General features: G+C 38.5%; 1 protein-coding gene across 1 annotated transcript in view; it reads left to right on the top strand.

Annotated features, from left to right (window-relative positions):
* The window catches only part of LOC126816140 (uncharacterized), a 50005-nt gene that overhangs the window by 18952 nt on the left and 16939 nt on the right, over positions 1-14114 (top strand). The window contains exons 14-26 of the mRNA XM_056099694.1: positions 1091-1211; positions 2242-2375; positions 2995-3124; positions 3910-4058; positions 4215-4299; positions 5718-5842; positions 6443-6730; positions 7900-8235; positions 8963-9295; positions 9971-10294; positions 11401-11579; positions 12432-12597; positions 13434-13742. Of these exons, the coding sequence (XP_055955669.1) occupies positions 1091-1211; positions 2242-2375; positions 2995-3124; positions 3910-4058; positions 4215-4299; positions 5718-5842; positions 6443-6730; positions 7900-8235; positions 8963-9295; positions 9971-10294; positions 11401-11579; positions 12432-12597; positions 13434-13742 (2679 nt within the window). The remainder of the gene's footprint in view (positions 1-1090; positions 1212-2241; positions 2376-2994; positions 3125-3909; positions 4059-4214; positions 4300-5717; positions 5843-6442; positions 6731-7899; positions 8236-8962; positions 9296-9970; positions 10295-11400; positions 11580-12431; positions 12598-13433; positions 13743-14114) is intronic.

The following is a 14114-nucleotide window of genomic DNA, read 5'->3' as shown; positions in this document are numbered from 1 at the left end:
ATGATGATCCCAAGCATCACCTGCATTCCATGCGGTAGCTATTGGTGCGTTTGGGCGTCACATGTAACTGGAAATGTTTCTTCTGTTAGGTTCTATAGTGAATTTTTTCGTAGTCATTTGCATATTTTAGTATTATGCCCCCAAAATCAAATATCCCCTACTTTTTTTGAATAGTATACTATTCAAAAAAAGTAGGGGATATTTGATTTTTAAGTGTTATTAAAGTCACCTAATGAAACTGACGAAGAAACAAATGACAAAATGAAATGAAGTTCACATTCATCGATTTATTCCAAATGATCGTTAGACTAAGTAAGGCACAGACTGACCATTATAAGGGTAAAATGATACCCGGGGTCAAACAGCAAAGTTACCACAGCATCACAACCAAGTCAGTAACGGGTAAATCCTCCTCTGTTTGCCAAACAAGCATTGATCCGACGTGGCATACTCCTAATGAGACGTCTAAGGTCATTTTGGTCCAGATTGTCCCATTCCTGTTACAACGCAGCAGCAAGTTCTTGGACATTGGCAGGACGTTGTTGACGTTGACGTAACCTCTGTCCAAGCATGTCCCAGACATGCTCGATGGGGGGAGAGGTCGGGACTCAGTGCTGGCCAAGGTAATGTGGTGATGTTCTGTTGTTGGAGGTAACCTGTAACGATCCTGGCCCTGTGACATCTTGCGTTGTCATCCTGGAAGATGAAACGGCGGCCATGACGTCGTGCGAACGAAAAAATTAAACTGATGTTTCCACCCTGGAATTCAATGCCACAATGACTGTAACATTCAAAGTCAGAGTCGTGCAAATCTTGGGTTGGACCCCCATGATGATCCCAAGCATCACCTGCATTCCATGCGGTAGCTATTGGTGCGTTTGGGCGTCACATGTAACTGGAAATGTTTCTTCTGTTAGGTTCTATAGTGACTTTTTTCGTAGTCATTTGCATATTTTAGAATTATGCCCCCAAAATTAAATATCCCCTACTTTTTTTGAATAGTATATATTACAACATCATAGATTGATTTCCTAGGAACTAGATCTCATTGATTGGACATTGTCATTTTAATATTTCTTTCTTCCAACAGGCGCCACTGAAATCCAGGTCATTGCTCCAAGGGGAGGTAATCTATGCGCCGAACCACCGGTGTATCCCTATCTTGAGAAATATGCCTGTGCTAGCTATAAAAATCTATCCAGTTCATGCGAGTAAGTGTATTTTCTTGAGTTATTTCCCTTAATGTTGGTTTGTTTTTCATTTTGAGTGAAATCTGTATCACTTACCGTGCAAGACCGCGGGCCTGGCAAGAAACACCGTAGAGTGGTTCGGGTGGGACGAAAAACTGGGGTTGGCGTGCACGTAAAAGATCCTTTGACAGTTTGAGGTTGGATGGCCGAATGGTTTGCACGTGCGATCTGTATCAACAGGTCTGTCATTGAGTGAACTGGCCTATTGCGGCTTCAATTGTATAAACTATTATTTAAACATTTATTCACATGAGAAGCCTATAATCAGCCCAGACCATTGGATGGCTTCAATTTTAAGTAGATTATAACGCTTTGGCCATTTAATGATCAGATTTAAAACTGAAGAAGCGAGGCTATGTCTCGAATAACAAGTAACGTTGTAACGATAATAAACAATCTTTGCACACATCTTGTCAACAACTTGAAACAGTGATACCTTGGTTCAGAATAAAGTAATTTGAATCAAATGTTCAATATATTAATTCTGGGGGGGGGGGGGCGAATGGTTAGCACGCGCGCGCTGTATCATACGGTCTGTCATTCAGTCAACTGGTGGGGTTTCGATTCCCCTGTTGTACGTGACAAGGAGTAGGGTCGCCTGTCCAACTTCGTGGGTTTTCTTCCCCCCCCCCCCACTGCTAAAAAGAACCCTATGCGCAAGCGAATTATTGAAATAAAATTGAACCATGTGTTAGTCCCGAAATGACCTAGTTTGTGTCGAATGGACGTTACCTCTCTCTCTCTCTCTCTCTCTCTCTCTCTCTCTCTCTGAATTCTGAATTATCTATTTTTAAACTAATATATAGCAAGAACAGACAAATAATGTATTTTAAGTTATTCAAACCTTTAATTAAATGAAATGTTCAATATAGTTATTTGTTATTATCAATTTTTTAACTATTATATAGCAAAAATGGACAGCTCTATATCTAAATAATGTTTTTAAATCATTCAAACCTGTAATTAAACGGACTGATCTGTTTATTTCTAGGAGGACATATAATCTGACTAAATGCGTGCAGTCCACCTTTCAATCGTTTGACACGTATTGTACACCAGAGGTGAGCCTGACAATGATACAATCGTTACCCAGTATGATGTATGTCGGAAATGTTAAATCTTGCAGTAAGTATTCAGTAAATTCATCATTCCCAACCTTTTCAGATATTTTAATATATTTAAAAATATCATACATCTTACAAATAAACAATAAAATCTAATGCTTATAAATCAAAATTTATTACCACAATCTGAAAACGTGTTCACCAGTTGTCATCAACTTTAAAAAACAACAATAACATATATACTATATTTATTAAGGTACAGATACTTTTGACCTTGAAACATTCAGCGATACCAGCGTGAATATATATCTATTATTTGGTACATCCACGGCCAACTATAATGTAAACAATCTTTATCTAATAAAGATAGTGTCACAGGTGACACAGGATACCTGCACGGAGTATACTCCCCACCCCCTCCCCAACTTCCTGAGATCAATTAACAATGATGTAAATAAATCCCCAGAATTAATATATTATGTTTTCTTAAAAAGTGCTACCTGTTTAATCACATACCTTATGTCCTGTCCAGTTTGAACCAGGGCTGGTTTGGTGTAAGCCACCCCCAGTTTGGTTTAAACCCCGCCCAGTTTGGTTTAAACGCGCCCAATGTGGTTTAAACCACGCCCAGTTGGTACAGAAACGTAGAACGTTAAACGAAATTTCATTTATTACTTCAGACTTTAATACACCAGGCACGGACATGGAATTTTCCACATGTCAAGGGTTAACACCAACATCATATTATTTCACGGAGTGTTCCAGTAATTATAGTAAGATACTGACTGTAGATGGTGAAAGACGATGTCCGTAAGTAAATAGATTTGTCACCCAATAACACATTCTGTAGTAGATATCGTATCCCATGAGATATCATAAGATACTGACTGTAGAGGGTGAAAGACGATGTCCGTAAGTACATATATTTGTCACCCAGTAACACGGTGGTGTGGGGGGGGGGGGAATGGCCGAATAGTTAGCACGTGCGCATTGTATCATAAGGTCTGTCATTGAGTCAACTGGCGTGGTTTCGATTGCCCGATTGTACGTGACAAGGAGTAGGGTCGCCTGTCCAACCGCATGAGGTTTCTCCGGGTGCTCCGGTTTCATTCCACTGCCAAAGATCCCTACGCGCAAGCAATTATTGAAATGAAATTGTACCATAGGTTAGTCCCGAAATGACCGAGTTTGTGTCGAGTGGACGTTAAACTTCATATCTCTCACCCAATAACACATTCTGTAGTAGATATCTCTTGTGTGATAACTTTCATATCTTAGGAGATATCGTGATATATTGATTGTAGAGGGTGAACGACGATGTCCGTACGTAATATAGATATATCACCCATCTCTTGTGTGATAACTTTCATATTCGGCTGATCGATATCGTCATATCAATCTATACCAAAGAATAATATTTATTTATGCTTGTAAGAAAGGGTGGGGTGATAAATAAAATCTGCAAATCGTCTTTTTTTCATATCGTATTTTACATTATCGACTTGTGTTGATATTTCTTATATCAAAATAGAATTATAGTAGATGCTCTATATGTCTAATAAACATGTCGGATATTTATGTTGAAAATATTTCAGATATTGGGAAGATACTGTAAGATGTGTGCAATCTAATATGTTTTGGAATAATGAGTACTGTTCTACCCAAGCTGTTATTGAAACATTAAATAGACATCCACAATTCACAGCTGTTCTTCCTGGATTCTCTGCTGAAACCTGCACAGAAGGTAACTATATTTTTGGGTGTAAATTGATGGTTTTAAGCATTATGTGGACATGTGTTACTTATTTTTTTTACAAATGATCTTGATCCTCGTTATACTGATTTGAACGAATTTATGTAAAAACTTTATTGTGTGAGAATTAATGTTAATTATTTGTAGATATATATCTGGCCGAACCGTGTAAAGATTTGAATTTGTATCAGTTAACTATGGTCAAGTGTCAACCAAGACACAAAATGTGTGGGTAAGTACACTCTTGTAATCCTTGTGAATAGAGTTGTCAGCACGGACCTATAACCCCGACCAGCTCACAGGCCCGAAGACATAATCATTGTATTTATTGATACAAATGGAAAACTATGTATCTTTGCATTAGGAATCTTGAATATAGAATTAAAGATGCATTGTGTGAGAGCTAAGTCTGTCGATTACAGAACTTTCGTTTGGCCTCTTGTATGAATCATTAATTAAACATTTATTCAACTCCCTCGATAATCTGATGGTTTTGATTTTCAACCGATTTAGACACGATTGTCACTTCATAATTTAATTTAAAAATAGATAATCGAGATGTTTATTATTCGTAGCAACGGTAGCAAAGACAATCGATATTGCACTGTACTTTTAACGACCATATCATCTCTTAGAAATTTTCAGCATATTCCCTTTTCATTAACTATTTTAACTATTATAGCGACACCTGTCAGCTCTTTGTCTAAAGCTTACAATATGGATTTTTAATTACCTCCATGAAAACAAGCTAATACTTTCACTTCATCATTAGACTTTTAATAAAAAAATAAAATGCCAATTAGCAATTGTATGACGTTACAATGCTAATCATTCTGCACAAAGAGATCCACTTACTTCATACTTGTAGAATAGATCTCTACCTCGAAAGACCGCCATATTCAACAATTAGTATACAGTTTCGTAATGCAGTCCTATTCCGGTTCACATTTGTTATACACCAAAGACTAATGAAACCTTTTCAATTTTATTAAATGAAAGAAGTATATATACTTCTTAAAATTCTCAAAATTTACTTGGTGTTTTCGTCTAACACTGTCGATTTTGGGCTTAACATTTCGGTCAACTAGCTTATTGCCTTTTCTTAAGCGGAGATAACTGTAAACAGACAGCCTAAGTTTAGTATGAATACTAATGTTACATTATTTAAAGTTACAATTTCATATTTTCTAAGAAAGTCAAAACATAATTATTTCTATGTGTTTTGCTCAATAGGTTGTCAACTCACTATTATACGATCATAGGTTATCTTTCTCACACTCAAAAATCTTCACACTGGAAATAATAACACAATTACCTCCCTTGTTTCCTATTCCCCACCATGGAATAGCTATCTTCAAACGTTTGAATTTGAAGTTGAAAATGATATTTTGCCAATTTCTCAAAGGGCAATAGTGAATTATAGGATTAATAGGATTATTCTTTAACAAGGTAGGACTGTTTATAGATACCATCTATTTTAGGGCTTTATATTAATACATTTTAAAAATATAACTTAAAAATATGAAATTGTAACTTAAAATCATTATACAAGTCGGAGAAGAGTAGTGGTGGGACATTTAACCCCCATTTAATTTTTATTTTCGTTTAATTTAGCTAAAATAGTAAGGAAGTGATATTCATATATTTCAGCCAACAAAGTTTAATCAGATCGTGTGTTGAACGCAATCTAAATTATCTAGGACAATATTGTTCAGAGGAGGACATAACAAATCAGATGAAAACGTTTGATACAAACCAATACAGAAAATGTGCTGGTAAGGCAATTTTTGTTCATTTATTTCTGCAACGTCATGCATATAGTATCCATGTAAGCTTTCGAAGTTGGGGATAGGTGCGAATGGTTTAACGCGTGTGCGTTGGACCATAAGGTATGTCACTGTGTCAAGTGGCGTGGTTTCGATTCATCGGTTATACGTGACAAGGAATATGCTTGCCTTTCCAACCTCGTGGATTTTCTCCGGGCTTCTGTTTAGAGAGTCACGTTTAGTGCAATTGATTAGGCTTACTCGGTAACCCGGGCAAAAAATGTTCGTCCAGTTTGGTTTCCCCTTGGTCATGATGCATTAAAATGACCTGACAGTTACTCACCTGGAGGGACGCCCACTCGTCTCGTGTACTCGTTGGTATGCACGTAAATTATCCTGGACAGTTGGAATTCGTTATAAGAGTAGGCCGTAGTGCCGCTGTCCGGGCAAAATTTCACTCATAGCACACTGTATGGTGTACACGTATGTTCGTCTTCATTAGCCCAGTTCGGATCAGAACATTTGGACGTTAACCCACATTTCATTTCTTTTCATTAAATCAAACCATCTCGGCATAAACCTACATAAATGGTATTTTTTCTTCTCCAGAAAACGACATCGTCCTAGATAATGGAAGACATGTGTTGATTTATCAGAACGGTAAAAACCACAGCGTCTGTGGTTATGGTTGGGATGATAACGATGCCAGAGTTGCTTGTCGACAGATGGGATTTAAAGAAGGACAAGCTGACGACGTGTATAATTATCAATATGACAGAGCTTATTACAGCTATGATTGTACAGGAAGTGAAGACAACCTCTCCAACTGTTCTCAGCATTACAGCAGATCCAATTGCAGCTCTTTTTATAGTGCCGGAGCCATATGTTACAACGATGGTAAGTATTTAATTTTATGATCAGTGATAAGTTTATAATTAGGAGGGGAATCGGAATGCGAATGTTGAACCCAAATCCGTCATATTATAACGTATGTATGTACTTTACTATTAGTAAAATATGAATCTACTATGAGATAAGTCCCAATACGTTATATTTCCAAGGATAAATTTGGTTTATTTGGTGCTGAAGCTCCTAACCATGGTGAGAACGGTCCCAATACGTTATATTTCAGAGCATGAAGCTCCTAACCACGGTGGGAAAGGTCTCAATATGTTATATTTCAGAGCATGAAGCTCCTAAGGATGGTGAGAATGGTCCAAATACGTTATATTGTAGAGCTTGAAGCTCCTAAGGATAGCGAGAAAGGTCTCAATACGTTATTGTCAGAGCACTAATTTAATTTATTTAGTGAGATAAGGCCATATATACGGTATATTTTAGAGCACTAAATTCCTAACCATGGTGAGAAAGGTCAAAGTACGTTATATTTCAGAGCATGAAGCTCCTAAGAATGGTGAGAAAGGTCCAAATACATTATATTTCAGAGCATGAAGCTCCTAAGGATAGCGAGAAAGGTCCCAATACGTTATATTTCAAAGCATGTAGCTTCGAACGATTGGGAGAAAGGTCCCAATACGTTATATTTCAAAGCATGTAGCTTCGAACGATTGGGAGAAAGGTACCAATACGTTTTATTTTAGATTACGATGGTGGGAAAAGCCCCAACAAGTTTTATTTCAAAGCACTTAATTAGATTATTCGCTGGTTAATCTCCTATGGCGAGATAAGTCTCAATACGTTATCTGTCAGATGATGTATTTAGTTTAATTGGTAGTGAATCGCCTAACTATAGCGTAATTGCTAGACCCACAGCGTATGAATTTGTTATGTTTAACCCCCATACATTGTAGTTCAGAATATGAATTTAGTTTAGTTGGTGGGAAAACTCCTAACTATGGTATGATTGTGAAACTCATTATTTCAGTGTATGAAGTTTACTTGGTGGTGAAGTTCGTAACCATAGTGATTCCTTATATGATGTGATGCTAAATCTCCATTCTTAATATTGTATAAATTTATTTTAGTGTGATTTGTAGACCCCACTGGGTATAAATGAGTTCTGGTCACCATGGTGTGGTTGTTTAACATCTATTCTTGTATTTCAGAATATGAACTCAGTTTAGTTGGTGGAGAATCTGGGAACTACGGTCAGGTTGTTATAAAAGTTAACGAAGTAAAGGGGTATCTGTGCAGTAGTTATTATTTTGGCGACAAGGAAGCTAACGCACTCTGTATGAATCTTAATTTTGGTGGAGGAGAATTGTATAAAGGTCGTGTACCAACCACATCCATGACAACTGTTTGGAGAAATGAAGTGGATTGCCCAACCAGTTATACACCGTTTGGGGCATGTTTGAAGGATAATTTTGGTATAAAACCTGCCAGTAAAGATTCAATTCTTGGTTGTAATTACTATCCTCAAGTATATTGTTACGGTGCTAGTAAGTATCTTAATTTGTTAATGTCTGTAGGGTACTGGGCAGCTAATCACCACACTTCCCGTGCAGTATTTTTATTTGTTAAAAGTAGTGGAATACTGAAACGGAGTGCTTCCCTGTGCAAAATCTGAATTTGTTAATTGATGTTGGATACTGGGTATAGTAAACACATCCCTTCCCTTTACAATATCTGAATTTGTTGATTGCTGTGGGATACTTTGTACTATAAAGGGAAGCATTCTGTAAATTTCTTAAAAACTGTGGGATACTTCAACGGAGCGATTCGCTGTGGATCTAAATTCATAAGATCGACATCCATCACTGTTTCATCTTTCAGTTGTTCTGCCTTTTCTCGGGTTTGTAACTGCTACTGGGAACTCTAAGATACCAGACAAGAACAGCTGTCGAGTTGTTCGGATGGGACGAAAACCAGGAACTCCCGTGTACACATATATAAGAGTAGGCCGTAAAATTTCCCCCATGGCACACTAAACGGCATATGCCCGGCTTCATTAGCCCAGTCGGAGCAGAACAGTAGGACGTTAAAACCCATTTATTTTCATTTTCAATGAAGAGGAGCATATGTCATGCTTTTTGAAATCCATCTGTACACGGTCATTTTATTAGACACCAACGAGGGCATTGGTAGGCCTTCAAGGCAAAAGAAAACCAGACTGAAGTGACAATTTTATTCAGATTAAACGTATTATTTGTCTTTTTTTACTTTCAGTTCGTTTGAACACCCAGTATAAAAATAGAACAGGATTAGTTCAGATGTATCAATCACTTAATGGCAAACCGACTTTATTCTCAGTGTGTCGAGACAATGTGAATAATCAGACGGTCGGTGCTGTCTGCAAACAGATCGGCTTTAACAATGGCGGCTATTTAATACCATATAACCCATTTAAGACTACCAGTGTTAATCTTGGTGTTCGTATCAACTCTTGTACTAATCACGATGACCTCAACACGTGTGATATAAAGGTCAAGTCATCAGAATATGAATATTTAAACTGTACTTCCGGTCCTGCTGTTATTACGTGTAATACAAATAGTCCAGGTTAGTATGTAATTTGTAGCACACAATCAGGATTAAGACCACTTATTTTTCTCCATTTTCTTTTTACGAATACAAGTTATTGGTAGACGAATGATTTATTTTTCCTCCCAAGATACAATACAAATTTCTAACATTGGTGAATGCTATTGGTTCTGAAACAGGTGAATCATTTAGGAAACCAACAAATATTTGAGAATTCCTTGTGTTCAGTGACATTCGACACCCTTCAGTATTTTGAGGATTGAAAGGGTGGGGTGAGGGGGGAGTTGTTGATTTTATTGGTTCTTCCCTTTAATCAGGATTTGAGACGAAACATGTTTGTTTCTATTTAATGGGTTTAATTAGGCTTGGTCTAAATATTGAAGCCACCTAAAGATTTCGCCAAGTTCACGAGATGTAAATAGGTTTAGGCCACGTGGATGTTGACGAGTTTGTGGGTTAGAGTTGGGATACTGGTTGGGTCTAGGTCTAGGGTTAGCGATAGTAATTGAAAGAGTTGTAATATATTCAACATTTTCTTTTAGGTGTAATAACAGTTAATACAATAAGAATTGAGTCTTATAACAGATGACTATTGGTTTATAAATATGGTTCAAACATCAACACCATCTGCATACCTTTATTTACCTAGTAATTTATAATATATTCAAAATTAACTGTACTTATTTTTTTTAGATGAAGTAGCAGAAAATACAATAAGAATGGAATCATATGACGGACGACTATTGGTTTATAAATATGGTTTATGGGGAGGAATATGTTCCGTAGGTTGGAGTAATACGGCAGCTTCTGTATATTGTAAAGGTCAAGGTTATGAGTCAGGCCTGGCCAAGGAAGTATACTATAACTATAACAACGACGTCAAGTGGTGGTTTAATGTACGTTGTGATGGAAACGAAACGACTCTGAAAGATTGTCAATATGAGCTTGAAGATAAGAACAATAATTGCTCCTATTCTAGAAATGACGCTGCAGTATTCTGTTTCAATGAAGCGGATGGTAAGAATCTAAGTTGTTTATATTTTTATTGAAGGAGCTACGGTGGATCGGCGAGTGTAGGCCGTGAAAGTTAATCATAATGTTCGTCAAATTGATGTTAACACTCAAATAAACTACTCTGTGCTATATTAGAAAGTACAGGATGACCACCCCACAAATAAATAAGACAGACCCACGTACATGATACACCAAATACACACAAGACAGACCCACATACAGAACACACCAAATACACACAAGTAAGACAGACCCACATACAGAACACACCAAATACACACAAATAACACAAACCCTCGTACAGGACACTCCAAATACACACAAACAAGACAAACACCCATACATGACACAAAAAATACACACAAATAAGACAAACCCGCGTACAGGACACACCAAATACACATAAATAAGACAAATCGGCGTACAGAACACGTCAAATACCCTCGTACAGGACACTCCAAATACACACAAAAAACACAAACCCTCGTACAGGACACACCAAATACACAAAAATAAGACAAATCGGCGTACAGGACACGCGAAATACACATAAATTGCAAACTACAAAATCGAAACGTATATATATCTCATCAAGTGAATGGATCGGGGGGGGGGGGGTCACGCCGTAAGCGTTTTCTGTGCTGTACAATTTCGGGATTGTAGTGATTTGGGCTTCACTCAAAATAAGGGAAACAATCCATGATAAATAGGGGAATATTTCCAAACGTGAGCCATGGTCGGCTATATAACAAGAATTCTCATCACATTAAAAGGGGGGGGGGGGTGGATGGCCGAATGGTTAGCACTTGCGCGTTTATCATAAGGACTGTCATTGAGTCAACTGGCGTGGTTTCGAATCCCCTGTTGTACGTGACAAGGAGTAGGGACGCCTGACCAACCTCGTGGGTTTTCTCCGGATTCTCCGGTTTCCTCCCACTGCTAAAGACCCTACGCACAATCGAATTATTGAAATAAAATTGAACCATATGTTAGTCCCGAAATGACCTAATTTGTGTCGAGTGGACGTTAAACTCTCTCTCTCTCTCTCTCTCTCTCTCATCACATTATAGAAATGTTTTGTAGCAATAATAATGAATATTATATTTCAGTGCCACGAGTGTCATTACAAGATGGTGTCAGTTCTAACTATGGACGGGTATATGTTAACATCCGGGGACAAGAAGGGCCTGTATGTTCACCTAATGCTTACAATCTAGCACCTGTTATATGTAGAGGTCAAGGTTACACTGATGGTGAAATTTATCACGCAGATTTACAACTGCCAAAGGTAGGAATTTTTATTTTGTTTAGGTTGGTCCAGACAGACCCTGCAATGGTAAGCACTAAAAAAACAATAACAAATATGTAATGTTCATCTTTTATCCCGATGCGAACTAAAGAGTTAGGAACATTGTTAAGAAGCCACCGATTTTCAAAAGTGGGGAAGCGGTGGTCTGTCATTTCTCCTTCCATCAGTTGAGATGTGGAGCGTGGCCCAGGAAGGAGCAGGCTGATAAGCAAGGGAGGTGCCGGATTCGATCCCGGCGTTTACCGAGAAAGTTCCCCTGGATTTTGCATACGGGTTTTCCCTGGTCGGTGGTGCAGGACGGATGGGAATGAAATGGGGTTTAACGTCCTACTGTTTTACTCCGAACTTGGCTAATGAAGACGTGCATACGCCATACAGTGTACTATGAGGGAAATTTTGCCCGGACAGCGGCACTACGGCCTACTATTATATCGAATTCCAACTGTCAGGGGATCTTTTACCTGCACGCCATTGTGTACACAGGGCCTCGGGTTTTCGTCTCATCCGAATGACTAGACAGCTGTCCTTGTCAGGGCCTCCGTCCTGCATCACTGACAAGGGGGAGCCACACCAGAAAAGGACGGATAGGACAACAATACTACGTTGGAGTGCACACAAAAGAACCCCTGGCAGCTGAACCTCAATGAAGGGTATATGGAAACGCTGTTCGTCTTCATTAGTCCTGCTGGAGCAGAAAAGTAGGACCTTAAGCGACATTTCTGACATGTAGATTTTGGACCTTCTTTGTATATTTGATTTCAAGATGCCACTTGATCCAATAATATTATGATGAACCTATAATCATTCTTATGAAACATTGGTTTATTTCAGAGTGATGGTTCGTGGAGATCTGAAATGGATTGTAGTGGATCTGAGACGGCTATTAGTGTGTGTCGCAATGCAGGTAACTGGACCTGGATCGCCAATAATGCATCAGTGCCATCAGAAATATCATGCGGTAGAGAAATGATGCATGAAGTCTTCTGTTACGGAGAAGGTGAAGTACATGTCTTTTATAACAAAACTAAGAAACAGCTGAAAATGGGGTTCGATCACTGTGTTCGGGTCGTCGACGTTTTGAACCCGCTTGCAAATTGTCAGACATTTAAATAACGTGTGTTACTCTCGAAATTACCATAGTACATGCAAATGTCAATGTTTTTGATGCAAATGAAATAAAGTGAGGTTTAACGTCCTACTGTCTTTGATACAAGACAGCATTCACTTTAAAATAGTTATGCGGTGTTTATCATTGTTTCACGGTAAATACAAGCCACGGTGGATCAGTGAGTAAGTCGGTGGTTAACCAAGCAGGATGTCCGGGGTTCGATCCCTATGTTGGCTGAGAAAAACCGTCAGGATCTATCAGCTTGGTTTCTCCTTGTACGTGGTGTATGCCACAAGGATCGGAAAGTAAGATTTCCCGTTTACACGTGATTAGGGTCGCCTGTTCCACCTCGTGGGTTTTCTCTGAGTCCTCCGGTTTCCTCCCACTGCTAAAGACCCCTACGCGCAAGCCAGTTATTGAAAAAAATTGAACCATAGGTTAGTCCCGAAATGACCTAGTTTGTGTCGAGTGGACGTTAAACCCCATTTCTCTCGCTCTCCCTCCATAATGGTAAAAGAATTAAACTTCTACCATACGTGACAGAATCCTCGGCAGTTGGATTTCGATAAAGAATGAACAGAAAAATCGCTGTCAACGTAAAACCAACTAATAGCCTTCATTAGCATAGGACTATATGTTAAACCCGTTTTGATTTTAGTTCATTGACAAACACAAACAACACATTCATTTTTTGTTGTATTTACAATTTTATATTTTGTTTTCAGTTCGTCTAAACACTGGTTATCACAATACATCGGGTGAGGTACAAATGATTAACCGGGAGAAGAAATGGGAAATGTTCTGTCCTGGTCAACTAAACCCAGCAGCTTACAATGTGATATGTCGACAACTGAATCTGTCAAACCAAGGGCATGCTTTACCAATCAACTTCGCAGGATATCGCTCAAACGCCGGAAAGCAGTATACCTGCACGGGTGATGAATCTAAATTGTCTGATTGTCCCTTTACATTAAAATATGGCTTTTGTACTAAACCAATAGCAATTGTTTGTCAAGACAATTTCACAGTGTCAGGTAGGTTGTAGTTGTTGTTGTTTATTACAAATATGGCGTCCAATACGTGGTATTATAGACAAGTGATATTATAGACACAAACTAGGCTATTTCGGGACTAACATATGATTCAATTTTCTGTCAATAATTCGCTTGCGCATGGGGGTCTTTAGCAGTGGGCGGAAACGGATGTTCCAGAGAAAACCCACGAGGTTGGACAGGCGACCCTACTCCTTGCCACGTACAACCGGGGAATCGAAACCACGCCAGTTGACTCAATGACAGGCCTTTGATACAACGCGCACACGCGAACCATTCGGCCATCCACCACCCCCCCCCCACCCCGATTTAATTAAGAATATTTACATAATATGAAGGAGTAATAAAACTATA

Source organism: Patella vulgata, chromosome 3 (assembly GCF_932274485.2).
Source record: "Patella vulgata chromosome 3, xgPatVulg1.2, whole genome shotgun sequence".
In the NCBI taxonomy this organism is placed as follows: domain Eukaryota; kingdom Metazoa; phylum Mollusca; class Gastropoda; family Patellidae; genus Patella; species Patella vulgata.
This window is presented reverse-complemented; position numbering and strand designations above follow the sequence as displayed.